This window comes from Molossus molossus, unplaced genomic scaffold (assembly GCF_014108415.1).
Source record: "Molossus molossus isolate mMolMol1 unplaced genomic scaffold, mMolMol1.p scaffold_m16_p_4, whole genome shotgun sequence".
NCBI lineage: Eukaryota > Metazoa > Chordata > Mammalia > Chiroptera > Molossidae > Molossus > Molossus molossus.
The window spans coordinates 42,355,967-42,372,494 of record NW_023425377.1 but is presented as its reverse complement, the minus strand read 5'-3'; the positions used below and the strand labels follow the sequence as shown (position 1 = coordinate 42,372,494).

General features: G+C 45.7%; 2 protein-coding genes across 2 annotated transcripts; one reads left to right on the top strand and one right to left on the bottom strand.

Moving 5' to 3' along the window:
- The first annotated feature begins 6,016 nt into the window (after nucleotides 1–6,016).
- LOC118615635 (armadillo repeat-containing protein 8-like) lies at nucleotides 6,017–7,278 on the top strand. The gene is given in 2 exon segments (XM_036240739.1): nucleotides 6,017–6,032; nucleotides 6,035–7,278. Coding segments are annotated over 2 exon segments (1,197 nt in total). The 3' UTR covers nucleotides 7,216–7,278.
- A 2,703-nt stretch (nucleotides 7,279–9,981) lies between these two features.
- LOC118643748 (serine/threonine-protein kinase MARK2-like) lies at nucleotides 9,982–14,215 on the bottom strand. The gene is made up of 2 exons (XM_036282152.1): nucleotides 12,211–14,215; nucleotides 9,982–10,175 (listed from the first exon to the last, which is right to left on the bottom strand). The coding sequence occupies exons 1-2, from the start codon at nucleotides 14,213–14,215 to the stop codon at nucleotides 9,982–9,984; spliced, it is 2,199 nt and encodes a 732-aa protein (XP_036138045.1).
- Nucleotides 14,216–16,528: the final 2,313 nt, after the last annotated feature.

Below are 16,528 nucleotides of genomic sequence, written 5' to 3'. Positions count from 1 at the left end.
AGAGTAGGCACATTATAATGTCATCAAAATTGTCTTAGCTATTTCACTGCGGCAGACTTAGAAAGATAATGATGTGTTTAATGTTTCTGATTATGTCATTGGGCAAATTGGGGATCATGGAATAACTAGAAAAGAAGAGACTAAAAGGTATTTGGAAAGAAATATACCAGTGACCATTCTAAGACCTGTGCCCTAGTCTCAGTCCAGGCCAGCAGTTCACACCATGCCCGCACCTCCCTCCTATTCTACTTGTATCATCTAAATGAAATTCAACCAAAAGGGAAAGAAGATCCTACACCTATCTATAACAAGGATCATTTTGTTTTCTAATACATGGTGTCAAAGGAAGAAAACTCCCTGCTGCATGACAAACATCACATAATGGGTGAAGCAGTGGGAAGCCCATTCTCTAAGAGCACAGGGTCACTGTGCCTTCCAAATCAAGATTACTCCTAGTCAAAAGGGGGAAAAGATGTCTAACAAGAAAATTATGTTTCATTTCCTAAAAAGGAAACTCCATTATTTTAAGTCCAGATGCCATTCCTTAACCACAACAGAAAAAAGGCAATCACATCCTACTAAATGAAAAGGTAGCTGGAAGAAAGCCACTAGTCAACCCTCTCTCTTTTCATACAAAAGGAACTGAAGCTCCAGGACAAAGGGGTTCACCAGAGCCAAGACCAGCTCCCAGGTTTCTTTACTCCCAAGTAGAGTAACCAACCACCCTGGTTGCCCAGAACTGTACTCATTTATTATTACAAGACCCTCATCTGACTTCCAGTTTCTGGCACATAAGGAGTTGGAAGTCATTACTCTGGGCTAACAAGTAAAAAGCTGGAAAACTGAAAAATCAACAACTCTTCTTAGATCCATCAGAGAGGTAAGGTTACAGAACAAACTACTGCCCCCAGAATTAGAGAGATAAACAGGCAAATACAGAACATCACGACTCCTTAGACTAGAAGAAACCCACAAGGAACCACTCTGCAGTAATCAGTGCTGGGCTAGAAAAACCTGACGACAACTGCTGAATCACTGAAGGTTCATTAGAAACGAGTCTGAGAGTCAAAAATCCAGAGGGGCCCAGTCAGTTTTACCTTCAGGAAACCTACCAGGCTTTCACAGTGAAAGTGAAAGAAAAATCCTGTCATGTTTCCACCTGGGAAGGGATGAGGGGTGAGGGGGTAGAAGAAAAAAAACCAATTTAAAATATACCAGAACATTCTGTTCCTTCAAGGGCTGCCCGCCAGAGAAACTAATTTACCAGAGCCTAAACTATTGTGATTTTATCAGAGCCAAAGTGACCTAAAAAAAAGAAAATATACAACTCAGCTCCCTCTAATCATCCTGTTTCACATAAGGGAGAAAATTTTTTAATAAACATTGTGAGCCCTGGCCGGTTTGGCTCAGCGGTTAGAGCGTCGACCTGCGGTCCGGAGAGACCCGGGTTCGGTTCCCACTAAGGGCATGTACCTTGGTTGCAGTTTGTCCCTGGCCCTGGTCGGTTGTGCGGGTGGCAGCCACTCGGTGTGTTCCTTTCACATCGATGTCTCTCTCTCTCTCTCTCTCTGTTCCTCTCTCTCCCTCCCACTCTACCTGAACAAAAAAATGGGAAAATGTCCTCAGGTGAGGATAAAAAAAAAGAAACATTGTGAAGTTCAGAGTTCAAGGACCCAGTTTCACTAAAAGATTATTACCTAATCATAAGACATCTTCCCACCAAACCACTAAATGCCTATTTATCACAGATTCTTTTATTCTGCCTATCAAGAAAAAATTTTCAAGGGATACAAAAACACACTTTGAAGAAACTGAAAAACATCAGAACCAGGGTCAGATATGGCAGGAATTCTGGCATTATCAGATCAGAATTTTTTTAAAACTATGATTTATATGCTAAGGGCTCTAACAGAAAAAGACATGAAAGAAAACAAGGAGTATAAATGTAAGCAGAGAGAAGGAAATACTAAGAAAGAATCGAAAAGAAATGCTAAGGATAAAAAATATTGTAACAGAAAGGTAGAATCCCTTGTATGGACTTATTAGTAAACTTGATATGACAAATGAAAGATTGAGCTTGAAGATATGTCAGTGGAAACTTCCAAAACTGAAAAATGAAAAATAAAGACTGAAAAAGAAAGGTCAGAATATCCAAGAACTGTAGGACAACAACAAAAAGTGTAACATACATGCAACAGGGAATACCAAAAGGAAAAGAGAAAAATGAACAGAAGCCATATATGAAGCAATAATGACTGAAAATTTGCCTCAGATTAATGTCAGACACCAAACCACAAGTCCAGAAAGCTCAGAGACCACCATACATGGTAAATGTCCTAAAAACTACACCTATGTATATCATATTAAAACTAAAGAAGAGCCCTGGCCGGTTTGGCTCAGTGGTTAGAGCGTCGGCCTGCGGTCCTGAGAGACCCGGGTTCGGTTCCCGCTAAGGGCACGTACCTCGGCTGCAGGTTGTCCCCGGCCCTGGTCGGTTGTGCGGGTGGCAGCCACTCGATGTGTCCCTTTCACATCGATGTTTCTCTCTCTCTCTCTGTTCCTCTCTCTCCCTCCCACTCTACCTGAACAAAAAATGGAAAAATGTCCTCGGGTGAGGATAAAAAAAAAAAAAAAAACTAAAGAAGAGACTTCTGGTCGACATGGTGGAGTAGGTAAACACGGTATCGCGTCCTCCCACAACCACATCAAAGGTACAACTAAACTACAGAAGAACCATCATTCAGAACCGCCTGAAATCAAGATGAATGGAAGTACTACAACTACTGAATTAAAGAAGCAGCCACATTGAGACTGGTAGGAGGGCCAGAGGCGGAGGGGCTGGTCCCACACCCATGTGTGGTAGATAAAAATCAGGAGGACACCTAGGCTGGGAAGGTGCTCCCTGAGGACTTAGGGGTCCCCATCCCACACCAGGGGACCTGCTCAGGGTTCCAGTGCCAGGAAGAGAACTCCCCTTAACTTCTGGCTGGAAAAACAAGTGGGAACTGAGGCTCAGGGAGCATGAGGTGGCTGAAGCCCCAGCCAGCTCCTCTTAAAGGGCCCACGCATAAACTTATTGAACATACTCCCTCTAAGTTTGGAGGGGAGACAGCTCAAGGGGCGCCAGAGACATACAGGGAAGAACTAAGCTGTTTGGCACTGGGGCGAGGGCTGGAGAGGGGGGTTTATCCTGGACAGATGTGCTGTCGGAGGCCTTTGTTCCTTTGGTGAGCCCTTCCCTGGGGCGGCAGACAGTCGCCATATCTGGGACTCCAGCAACCTGGATCACACTGGTTGTCCTGCCCTGGACATTCCCTGAGGCCTTGCCCCACCCAACTTTCAGGCCCACCCAAGCTGTTGCCAGTTGCTTAACCATAGGATTGGCCTGCCTTGGATCCTCCTTCAGGTTTTTCAATTCTTTCAAACAAGCAGCATCTGGTCTCAGATAGCCCCATACCTCTTGTTAAGTAATACGCAGAAACAAACACAGAGAGGCAGCTAAAATGAGGAGACAAAGAAACAGGTCCCAAATGAAAGAACAGAACAAAACCCCAGGAAATAACTAAGCAAAATGGAGATAAGCAACCTAACATATGCTGAGTTCAAAATACTGCTTTATAAGGATGCTCAATGAACTTACTGAGAACCTCAGCGAACTTAGTGAGAGCCTCAAGAGCATAAAAAAGGACCAGTCAGAAATGAAGGACACACAGTCAGAAGTAAAGGAGGCACTAACTGAAATAAAGAATAATTGACACAGATTCAATATTAGAGTAGGTAAAGCCAAGAAGCAAACCATTGATTTGGAATATAAGGAAGCAAAAAACACCCAATCAGAACAGCAAAAAGGAAAAAGAATCCAAAAAAAATGAGGATAGTGTAAGAAGCCCCTGAGACAACGACAAGCATGCCAACATTCGCATCTTGGGGGTGCCGGAAGGAGAAGAGAGAGAACGAGAAATTGAAAACCTGTTTGAAACAATAATGGCAGAAAACTTCCCTAACTTGGTGAAGGAAACAGACATACAAGTCCAGGAAGCACAGAGAGTCCCAAACAAGATGAACCCCAAGAGGCGCACACCAACTCACATCATCATCAAAATGCAAAAGGTTCAAGTCAAAGAGAGAATCTTAGAAGCAGCAAGAGAAAAGCAGTTAGTTACGGACAAGGGAGTTCCCATAAGACTGTCAGCTGATTTCTCAAAAGAAACTTTTTAGGCCAGTAGGGAGTGGCAAGAAATATTCAGAGTGATGAAAAGTAAGAACCTACAACCAAGGTTTCTCTATCCTGCAAAGCTGTCATTTAGAATCGATGGTCATATAAAGAGTTTCCCAATCAAGAAAAAGTTAAAGGAGTTCATCACCTCCAAACTGTTATTATATGAAATGATGAAGGGTTTTTTGAAGAAAAAAATAAAATATATGAACAAACTAAATGGCAATGAATACATATCTATCGACAATTGAATCCACAAACAAAACGAACAGGCAGAACAAAAACATTCTCATAGGTACAGAGAACATTTTGTTCGTTGCCAGATGGGAGTTGGGTTGGGGGAATGGGTGAAAAAGGTGAAGGGATTAAGAAGTACAAATTGGTTGCTTGACTGACAAGCCTCAAAGGAAAGGGGGTTGGGGGGTGGGAAAAAATAAACCAGAGAACTTATATGCATAACCAATGGACACAGACAACAGTGTGGGAAAAGGTGGGAGGGGGGCAAGAGTGGGGAGGAGGGGGTCAGTGGGGGAAAAGTGAGAAATATCTGTAATACATTCAACAATAAAGATTGAAAACAACAACAACAACTAAATAACATCAAAGATAAAGAAAAAATTTTGAAAGAATCCAGAGGTGGGGAAAAACCTCTTACCTATGCAGAAACAAAGATAAGACTTAATCTGATTTTTTAAAACCATTCAAAGAAGATAATGGGGTGAAATATTTAGTGTTGAGAAGAGAAGAAAAAACACCAACTTAAAATTCTCTATCTTACAAAATTATCCTTCAGGTATGGAGTTTCTTCAAAAAATTACAAATTAAACTGCCATTTGACCCAGTGATCCCACTTCTAAAAATATATCCTAAGAAGCCTGAAACACCAATGAGAATATTTGCAACCCTATGTTCATAGCAGCACTATTTACAATAGCTAAGATCTGGAAACAGCCCATGCACCCATCAGTAGATGAGTGATTAACAAAGCTGTGGTACATTTACACAATGGAATGCTATGCAGCTATTAAAAAGAAGGATCTCTTAACCTTTGAGATGACATGGAGGGACCTGGAGAGTATTAAGTTTTGTGAAATAAGCCAGTCAGGGAAAGACAAGTATCACATGTTCTCACTTATATGTGGAATCTAATGAACAAAATAAACTAATGAACAAAACAGATCCAGACATGGAAGCAGGGAAAAGACTGACAAATCTCTGAGGGAAAGGGGGTAGGGGGAGCAGGAAGAGACTAACCAAAGAACTTATATGCATATATGTATACCCAACAGACACAGACAATAGTGTGGTGAAGGCCTGGGGTGGGGGCAGGAGCAGGGTGGAGGGCGTCAATGGGGAAAAAGAGGGGGAACATTTCTAATACTCTCAACAATAAAGATACTTTATTTTTTTATGTGTAGGAGAAATAAAGACTTTCTCAGACAAACAAAAATTGAATTTAATAGTGGTAGATCTTCCGCCCTGGCCGGTTTGGCTCAGCGGTTAGAGCATTGGCCTGCGGTCTGGAGAGACCCGGGTTCGGTTCCCGCTAAGGGCGTGTACCTCGGTTGCAGTTTGTCCCCAGCCCTGGTTGGGTCGTGTGGGTGGCAACCACTCAATGTGTCCCTTTCACATCGATGTTTCTCTCTCTCTCTCCCTCCTACTCTATCTGAACAAAATGTCACAAAATGTCCTTGGGTGAGGATAAAAAATAAAAAAATAAAAATAGTGGTAGACCTTCCTTTAACATAAGAAATGTTTTTAAAAAATCCATCAGGCTGCAGCCAGGTGGGAAGGCTCAAGATGGCGTGCCTGTTGGAGACCCAATCCGCATGAGCGTCCTTTCGGAAGTAACAGCTAGCAGTCGCCACTATGTTGACAGGCTATTTGACCCTGATCCCCAGAAAGCTCTACAAGGTGTCATAGACATGAAAAATGCTGTAATTGGAAATAACAAGCAGAAGGCCAACCTCATTGTTTTAGGAGCTGTTCCAAGATTGTTGTACTTGCTTCAGCAAGAAATTTCAAGTACAGAGCTGAAAACTGAATGTGCAGTGGTACTGGGAAGTCTTGCTATGGGTACCGAAAACAATGTCAAGTCTCTACTAGATTGCCATATTATCCCTGCCTTACTGCAAGGACTATTGTCCCCAGACCTGAAGTTTATTGAAGCTTGCCTTCGATGCCTGCGTACCATCTTCACCAGTCCCGTCACTCCAGAGGAGTTATTGTACACAGATGCTACGGTGATACCACACATCATGGCCCTGCTTAGCAGGTCTCACTACACCCAGGAGTACATCTGCCAGATCTTCTCGCACTGCTGTAAAGGTCCAGATCATCAAACAATTTTATTTAACCATGGTGCAGTTCAGAATATTGCTCACCTACTAACCTCAGTATCTTACAAAGTTCGAATGCAAGCACTGAAATGCTTCTCAGTTTTAGCTTTTGAAAACCCCCAGGTATCGATGACCCTGGTAAATGTTTTGGTTGATGGAGAATTGTTACCACAAATTTTTGTGAAGATGTTACAGAGGGATAAGCCTATTGAGATGCAACTCACATCAGCAAAATGTTTAACCTACATGTGTAGAGCGGGAGCAATTCGGACAGATGACAACTGTATTGTATTGAAGACATTGCCATGTTTGGTTCGAATGTGCAGTAAGGAGAGATTACTAGAGGAGAGAGTTGAAGGAGCTGAGACACTCGCCTACCTGATTGAACCAGATGTTGAGCTGCAGAGAATTGCTAGCATTACTGATCACCTCATTGCCATGCTTGCTGATTATTTCAAGTATCCCAGCTCTGTGAGTGCCATCACTGATATTAAAAGGCTTGATCATGACTTAAAACATGCTCAGGAACTCCGCCAGGCTGCATTCAAGCTCTATGCCTCACTCAGAGCAAACGATGAAGACATCCGGAAGAAGGTGAGTCTGGGAGAGGGGCGGCCCCCAGTCCTGACAGCCAGCAGGCAGGGAGTGACGTCAACCTGAAAGTCGTGGTGAAGAGCACTAACAGTGACTGTTTGAATATAATAAAGCAGTGACTAAAGGCATAATTGAAGGATGAATGGGACCCAGATTTGGGGGGTTGTTTGTTTTTAGAACATAGAGTGGCATGTCCGTGCTGGAATGACAAATAACTGGTGTGCTTTTTTGTGTCATTAATATGGATTATTGTGTTGCACATTTTGCATGTGTTTTGATAAAAATCAATTCTAGCACTGTGAAGCTTCAGACACCTTGAAAGACCTAACACTAGAATTGTAAATGTTATTTATGAAAATACTTTCCAATGCCATTGAGAAATTTAAATTTATTGTATATTGTTCTTTGATATGTGGCTTAGTTGTGTTTTGATTTTTTTGCTACTGTGCAAGTTTGATGTGAATAAAATTTTTGTGGAATGATGAAAAATAAATAAATAAATTTTAAAAAAGCCATCAGAAAAAAGAAAAATGATATAGGCCAAAAATTCAGATCCACAGAGAGAAACGAGGAGCATTAGAGAAGGAATAAGTGAAGGTAAAATATTTCTCATGCTGCCCTGGCCAGGTGGCTCAGTTGGTTGGGGCATTGTCCCATATACCAAAAAGATTGTGAGTTAGATTTCTGGTCAGGGCACATACCTAGGTTGCAGGTTCAATCCTCTTGGGCATGTACAGCAGACAACCAATCAATGTTTCTCTCTCTTTCTCAGATCAATACAAAATATGTATCCTTCTGTGAGGAATAACAAAACCACACACACACACATCCTGTGCTATTTTGTCTCCCAAGCTTTGGGAACTATTGGTCCAAACCAGGTCAGGCAAATGGAGTGAGTACTAGAACCTTCTAAATGACTCCAAAATTGGAGACTTCACAATTTTGTTCATAATTCTGTACAATGATTAGCAAAGTGACCATATATCCCAGTAAAATCCCAGTCCAACTTTCCACTGTTGTCCCAGCACAGTCATTGATCACAGTCCCTTTCACACTCCAGTGTGTCCTGATTTGGGACAATCCACTATACAGGCAGCAGGTGGATCGCTCACCTGCTCATCACTATCTGAGCACCTGCTCTGGACCTGGCTCTGTGAGAATGAAGGAAACACAAAGGTGAGTGAGGTCGTTCCCAGCCCCCAAGAACTCAGGAATGGAACATCAGGGCAAGGAGGGGAAGGGAACCACTGGACAATACAAAGTGATCAGGGTCACACATAGATTTCCTCTGCCTTCTGCTGTGGGGATCACTGGGAAGGAGGACAGATGAATCAAAGGAGGTTCCTCAGGGAAAAGGGCAGGAAGAGCAGCTGACCAGTGATGTAAGAACAACCAGTCAGCTCCACAGAGAGAAGTAGGTGGTTTCCCCACTTTTTTTTTATCCTCACCTGAGGACATTTTTGCATTTATCTTCAGAAAGAGCAGGAGGGAGAGAGGGAGGAAGAGAGAGAGAGAAACACTGATGTGAGAGAGACACATCGAGTGGTTGCCACCCACATGACCCCAACCGAAGCCAGGGACAAACTGCAACTGAGGCAGGTGCCCTTAGCGGGAACCGAACCAGGGACTCTCTGGTCTGCAGGCTGACACTCTAACTGCTGACCAAACTGGCCAGGGTGGGTCATTCCCTTTTATAACAATGTTTTAATTTGTGTTTCTACATGTTCAGGGAACTGGTGTGGTAAAAATTAATATGGGGGGAAAGCATGCGGTTTCTGATTCTTCTTGAGTAGTTATGAGCAAACCTGCCCTGCCTGGTGCGTCTTGTAATCTGTAGACATAGACGAAATGTTTGCATAGAAAAGATATTCTCCAAAATTAATTAGTTTTAAAACATATATTGGATCATATTACTTCCTTGCTTAAAACCCTTCACGGGGTGATCACTGTGCTCAGAATAAAACCCACACCCCTTCCCATGGCCCACGAGCCCTGCCCTTCGTCTGCACCTGAACTCCTGCTGTTCTCACTCCAGCTCATTACACTTTGGCCACCTGGAAAATGCCAAGTTCCTTCCCACCTGAGCCCCTTGCTTGAGTTTTGCTGTCCCCTCTGCTGGACACTGTCCCTCCAGTGCTTTAAACGTCTGACTTGTAGGGAGGGAAAGCCCACCTGAGAATGACACCAGCACCCAGGGCAGAGAGCAAAGCCAAGAGGTCAGGAGAGGTCATTCCTGCTGAGGTCACAGAGCACCCAGGCGATCAGCTGCATGAGGATGAGCTCTGCCTGCCTCACCCACCAGGCCGGGTGCTGGCCTTTCCCTGCAGAACCACATCGTTACTGTCGGAGTTCCCGTCATCAAGGCCCAATACTGCACACTGCACGCTTCTCACACTACAGGATGCACAGCCCCAATTCTGTGCAGAGGATGAAAACCAGAGTAGCCAACACATCTTCTGGAGCATCAAGTGTATTACAGAATTGGAGAGAACCAAATACTTTAATGAGAACACCCCACAAACATGGGAGCAGAGTACAGCAGGGGAGAAAGAAGGGCTCCAGGAAAAACAGTCCAGAGTCTGAAGTTTCATTCAGGGTGGGAAGAGGGGTGGTCCCACAGCGAAGGCAGCCTCTCCTCTCGACCCCCAGGGCTCCAGGCCATCTCCAAGCACAGCAGGTATTTTGGATAAGATGCTTCTGAAGGCCACGGAGATACTGGATACCCTCCTGATGGGAACCCCGGTGCAGAGAACGCCTCGGCAGTCTGTACAACCCATCGTCCGCTGCACCAAGTCCTCTCACCTTACACAGCGTGTATTCCCGGAACCGCTCTCATCGCAGCTGTTTGTGTCCAGCATCTGGTTCATCACCTGCACCACGTGGCCGGCCTCCTAGGAGCTCAGTACCTTCAGCTTCAACATTCTGGGGGTGCTGCTTGATCTTCACAGAATCTTCGACTATGGTCTGTGGTGGCCAGCGACACTTTTTAAAAATTGTATCAGTGCCGGGCTGGTGGGGATCAGTGGCTGAACATCAACCCATGCACCCAGAGATCACTGGTTCCATTCCCGGTCAGGACACATGCCCAAGTTGTGGGCCAGATCCCCAATGGTGGGCATGCAAGAGGTGGTCAATTGATGATCTCTCGTATCGAAGTTTCCATCTCTCTTTCCCTCTTCCTTCCTCTCTTTCTAAAGCAATAAAAAGGGGAAACAATAATTTAGAAATTAAAAAAAATTCCAGCCAGTGTGGTCAGTGATTGAACATCAACCCATGCACCAAGAGTTCAAAGGTTCGATTCCCAGTCAGGACACATGCACAGGTTGTGGGCCTGATCCCAGTGGGGGGCGTGCAGGAGGAGACCAATCGATGTTCTCTCTCATCGAAGTTTCTATTTCTCTCTCCCTCCCACATCCTCTCTCTCTAAAATCAATAAAGAAAACAATAAAAATTTCTAAATAGATAAAAATTATATCAGTTTCATTCTTGTCTTCTTGAACCACCATTTGTGACTAGATGGCACACAGCACCTAAGTCCTAACAAAATCCTAAAGGCCCTCCTAGCTTTAGTCTGTTGGCCCTGGATGTGGCCAGTGAAAGAGGCTGAGGACTCACCATCAGAATGAGCAGCTTGAAGGTTTTCATTGGCGGTTTCCCAGGGGGTTCCACCAACCCTGCTGGTGCTGCTGATGTGGGTGATGGGGAAATTTCCAGAGTCACACAGGAGGGGTGAATTGGAGATGGCGGTCCCTGACTTTAGGCCAGGTATGGGAGTGGTGCTCCTTGCTTCCCCCCTTGCTGGGATGGTGGTGCGCCTAGCTTCTTCGCTGGCTGGGGTGGTGGTTCTCCTTGCTTCTTTTCTGGCTGGAATGGTGGTGTTCGTCGCATCTTCCCTGACTGAGATGGGGTGCTCCTTGCTCTTTCCCTGGCTGGGATGGGGTGCTCCTTGCTTCTTCCCTGGCTAGGATGGGGTGCTCCTTGCTTCTTCCCTGGCTGGGATGGGGTGCGCCTTGCTTCTTCCCTGGCTGGGACGGGGTGCTCCTTGCTTCTTCCCTGGCTGAGATGGGGTGCTCCTTGCTTCTTCCCTGGCTGGGATGGGGTGCGCCTTGCTTCTTCCCTGGCTGGGATGGGGTGCTCCTTGCTTCTTCCCTGGCTGGGATGGGGTGCGCCTTGCTTCTTCCCTGGCTGGGATGGGGTGCTCCTTGCTCTTTCCCTGGCTGGGATGGGGTGCTCCTTGCTTCTTCCCTGGCTGGGATGGGGAGCTCCTGGCTTCTTCCCTGGCTGGGATGGGGTGCTCCTTGCTTCTTCCCTGGCTGGGATGGGGTGCTCCTTGCTTCTTCCTTGGCAGGGATAGGGTGCGCCTTGCTTCTTCCCTGGCTGGGATGGGGTGCTCCTTGCTTCTTCCCTGGCTGAGATGGGGTGCTCCTTGCTTCTTCCCTGGCTGGGATGGGGTGCTCCTTGCTTCTTCCCTGGCAGGGATAGGGTGCTCCTTGCTTCCTCTGTGGCTGAATGGTGGTGGCTTTTTGCTTCTCACCTGGGTAGATTGGTGGTGGTCTTCCCTTCTTTCCTGGCTGTGATTGTAGTGTTCGTCATTTCTTTCATGGCTGGGATGGGGTGCTCCTTGCTTCTTTCTTAGATGAGATGGTGATGCTCCTTGCTTCTTCCCTGGCTGGGATGGGGTGCGTCTTGCTTCTTTCCTGGCTGGGATGATGGTGGTCTTTGCTTCTTCTCTAGTTCAAGTGTGGGGGGTGGTCTTCACTTCTTGCCTGTCTTAGATGGTGGTGGTCTTCACTCCTGGCTGGACACATGCCCAGGTTGTGGGCTTGATCCTAGTGGGAGGAATGCAGGGGCAACCAATTGATGTTCGCTCTTATCGATGTTTCTATCTCTCTTTGCCCCTCACTTCCTCTCTAAAATCGGTAAAAAAAAAAAAAATTGTAAATAAATAAATAAATAAAAATTATATCGGTTTCACTCTTGTCTTTTTTAACCATCTTTTCTGACCAAATGGCACACAGCACACAAGTCCTAAAAGAACCCTAAATGCCCTCTTAGCCTTACTCTGTTGGCCCTGGATGTGGCCAGGGAAAGAGGCTAAGGACTCGACATCAGAATGAGCAGTTTGAGGGTTATTTTCATTGGTGGTTTCCTCGGGGGCTCCACCAACCCTGCTGGTGCTGCTGATGTACATGATGCGGGAGTTCCCAGGGTCACCCCGGAGGGCTGTACTGGAGGTGGTGGTCCCTGACTTTGGGCCAGGTATTGGAGTGGTGCTCCTTGTTTCTTCCGTGGCTGGGATGGTGGTGGTCTTCTCTTCTTCTCTGTGTAGAATGGTGGTGGTCTCCTCTTCTTCTCTGGATAGGATGGTGGTAGTCTTCTCATCTTCCCTGGGTAGGATGGTGGTGGTCTTCTCATCTTCCCTGGGTAGGATGGTGGTGGTCTTCTCATCTTCCCTGGGTAGGATGGTGGTGGTCTTCTCATCTTCCCTGGGTAGGATGGTGGTGGTCTTCTCATCTTCCCTGGGTAGGATGGTGGTGGTCTTCTCATCTTCCCTGGGTAGGATGGTGGTGGTCTTCTCATCTTCCCTGGGTAGGATGGTGGTGGTCTTCTCATCTTCTCTGGGTAGGATGGTGGTGGTCTTCTCATCTTCTCTGGGTAGGATGGTGGTGGTCTTCTCATCTTCTCTGGGTAGGATGGTGGTGGTCTTCTCATCTTCTCTGGGTAGGATGGTGGTGGTCTTCTCATCTTCTCTGGGTAGGATGGTGGTGGTGGTTGGTTCTTCGCGGGTTCGCGGGGTGGTGGTTTTCACTTCTTCCCTGGTTGGGGGTGTGGTGGTTTTCACTTCTTCCCTGACTGGGGTGGTGGTGGTTTTCACGTCTTCCCTGGTTGGGGACGTGGTGGTTTTTGGTTTCAGAATGTTCTTCCCCCCTTTCATGCTGGCTGAGGAGGTGGGCAGCCTTGATTCGAAGCTGGGTGGTAAAGTGGCCGGGTCTCCGCCCTTTTGCCCTTCTGCCTGAACCCCTTGGAATGCAGAAGGATTGATGTTAGGGTCAGGGGAGGAACAGGGCCTTACCTTAATGGTGGATATCTTCATTTGAGGTGTTGTCATAGATAAAATTAGATAGGTCCCCATAAGACTATCATATTTTTTTGAAGTTACCGATTCTCGTATCTCATGTTCCTCCCAGCCCATATTTATCATGATGCTTACTATCTGAGCATTCAGGTCCCCCTGGGGTGGCTCAACATATGGCCTGAGGGCCTCTGACTGGCCAAAGTTGAGCCAGCGGTCTTTCATTACATTCTCTAGAGTTGGTCTCTTGCTGGGGTTGAAGGTCAATAATTTCTTCAAAAGGTCTCTACATCCGTGGGAGAGATACATTGGTAAATGGAACTGTCCTCTCAATATACTATTCTCTTCCTCCTTGGTGTTCTTCCCCTTGAATGGTAGGTGTTTTGTTAGCATCTTGTAGAGGACTATTCCGACACTCCATACATCGGCCTTTTCATCATAAGGTTCACACTTCAATACCTCAGGCGCCATGTATGGGATAGTCCCACAGCAGTCTGTTAGCTTCTCATCTTTAAGTACTGCACTCAAGCCAAAATCTGCTAACCGCACATTGTTATCCCCATCTAGCAGTATATTTTCAGGCTTAACATCTCTATGGATTATGCCGCGTTTGTGACAGTGTTGTAACGCAGATATTAATTGGCGCAAGGTAGTTCGGGCTTCCTCCTCTGCCATGCGGCTTCTATTCTTCAGATAATCAAATAAATCGCCGCCGCTGATATACTCTTGGAAGAGATATACATTGTCTTCAGTGGTAACCACTTCAAACAACTGGGCGATGTTGGGGTGTTTTAGTACCTGGAGAGCATGGACTTCATCAGAAGGATCAGAGAGGCCCTGTTGACGCAGAACCTTCACTGCCACTTCTTTGCCCGTTACAGTGTGCCGCGCCAGCCACACTGAGGCAAAGGCTCCCCAGCCGATGGTTTTTAGGAGGATATAATTCCCTACGTGCAGCTCCTTGATGTCAGAGAGGGCTGCACGGGTATACATGGTGGCTCAAAAGCAAAAGAGAGAGAGAGAAAAGAAAAACAAAACAAAACAAAACAAAAATAAGAAACAAGAAAATTAAAAACAAAGAACAAAATAAAATAAAATAGTCAAACAAAAAAGAGAAAAAAAGAAAAAATTAAGAAAATTAAAAACAAACAAAAAAATAAATTAAAATAATAAATTAAAATAATAAACTAAAGAAAAATAAGAAAAAGAATCAAAATAAAAAACAAAAACAGAAAAACAAAGAACAAAAACGAAAATGACAGCGAACAAGCCAACAACTAGTCCTAGTACCACAGTTCACTACAATCAGCTTCCTGGGCTCTGACGGACGAGAACCTCAGTCCAGCCAGGGCCTTATATGGGACTGGCTGTCCTTTCATCACAATGGTGCCTGTGACATACTGTGAGGCTGGGCACAAACCACAGCAGTTTTCTCACTTTTTGGTCTCATGACTCTTACTATGGGAAAAAAATAAAAAAAAACCAAAGAGCTTTTTGTTTATGTGGCACATTAAAGATTGATATTTACTTGATCAGAAGTGAAAATCTGTAAGATGCAAATAAAATAAAATAAAATAAAAATGAAGAGTCTCATGCCCCAGGTCGGAATTCAAATATCACCTGTTTAGTGAGGGCTCCCCTGATCCATCCATCCTTCCCACCTCACCCAGCTCGTCACCTTTGTCATCTTCATAGCAATGACTACAGTGTATCAGATTCTTTTTTAATCCTCACCTGATGATGTTATTTATTTTATTTTATTTCTTTTGGAGTAAGAGAGGAAGGGAAAGGGGGTAGAGAGAGAGAGACAGAGAAACATAAATGTGAGATAGAAACTCTGATCAGTACCTGCTGTGGTCAGAGGAAGAGGTTTGGGACCCACCATCAGGATGAGCAGCTTGAAGGCAGTTTTCATTGGTGGTTTCCTCGGGGGCTCCACCAACCCTGCTGGTGCTGGTGCTGTGGGTGATGGTTGAGCCCCCCGGGTCACACAGGAGGGCTGAACCGGGGGTAGCGGTCCATGTCTTTTAGCCAAGTACTGAAGTGGTGGTCCTTGCTTCCACCCTGGCTGGGGGAGTGGTCATTCTTACCTCTGGGCTGCCTGGGGGAGTGATGGTCTTTTCTTCCTGGCCGGCTGGGGTACTGGTCATACTGGCTTCCAGGATGGCTGGTGGAATGTTCTTCCTCAGTTCCAGGTAGGCTGAAGGAGTGGGCACCCTGACTCCAGGCTGACTGGGAAAATGGCTGGGTCCCTGCCCTGATGCCTCAACCCCTTGGGTTCAGGAAGGCTGATGTTGGGGTCAAGGGAGGGGCAGGGCCTAACCCTAATGGTGCAGTCCTTCATCTTGGGTGGTGGTGTAGGTAACATTAGATAGGTTCCCATAATATTATCATATTTTTTTCTAGTTACAGATTCATGTATCTTAATGCTTCTTAAATCCCACATTCCTCATTATTTTTATGACCTGGTGGTTCGCCCCCCGCCCCCCCCCCCCCCGGAGTGGCTCACTGTACAACCTCAGTGTCTCTGCCTGGCCCATGTTGAGCCAGCGGTCCTTCAGTATATCTTCCAGGGTTGGTGTGGCTGGGGTTGAGGGTCAATAATGTTTTTAAGTTCTTGACATTCTGTTCGGCAGCTAATATCTGCCTTGCAATTTTGTCATCAGTGCGTGACGGGGGAGCCACCGGGGTCATAGGAACCTTAAGCCCGCAAACATGCTCGTAGGCAGGAGAACAACATAAAATTAGCAGACTTTGGGTTTAGTGCACAGAGTACAGAGGAAAAACTGAGCACCTCTGTGGTATCTTTTTCTATATGGCTCCAGAGATCTCATAGCATGACCTTATGAGGGTCCGAAGGTGGATATTTGGGGTACTAGTCATACTGGCTTCCAGGATGGCTGGTGGGATGTTCCTCCTCAGTTCCAGGCAGGCTAAAGGAGTGGACACCCTGACTACAGGCTGGCTGGGGAAATGGCCAGGACACTTCAGGGAACTGTCCACTCAATATATTCTTCTCTTCTTCCAAGTTCTGCTCCTCGAATGGCAGTTTTCTGGTCACCATCTCGTGGGGGGAAAGATCCAGTGAACATTTCATACTCTCACCTGGAAAACCCCTGTAAGGGGAAAGTAAGAATAAACCAGAGGTAAGTCTTAAGAAAAATGCAACCCAGCCTTAATTAAGTTGATTCGGGCTTTGATTTGAATTAACGTGATCAATGCTGCCTCTGCCTATTACAGGAGAGGAAATGATAAAGTCTTTGTCTAGGAGGTCATCACCATCCTGAGTGTATAAAATTTGTCATA

What these genes read in the sequence shown, in the direction of transcription:
- LOC118643748 (XM_036282152.1), bottom strand. Translation starts at nt 14,215, where the DNA reads ATGTATACCCGTGCAGCCCTCTCTGACATCAAGGAGCTGCACGTAGGG. An exon ending in CCACATCCAGGGCCAACAGA is followed by an intron (nt 10,176 to 12,210) that starts GTAAGGCTAAGA and finishes GTTGATGTTCAG; the next exon opens with CCACTGATCCCCACCAGCCC.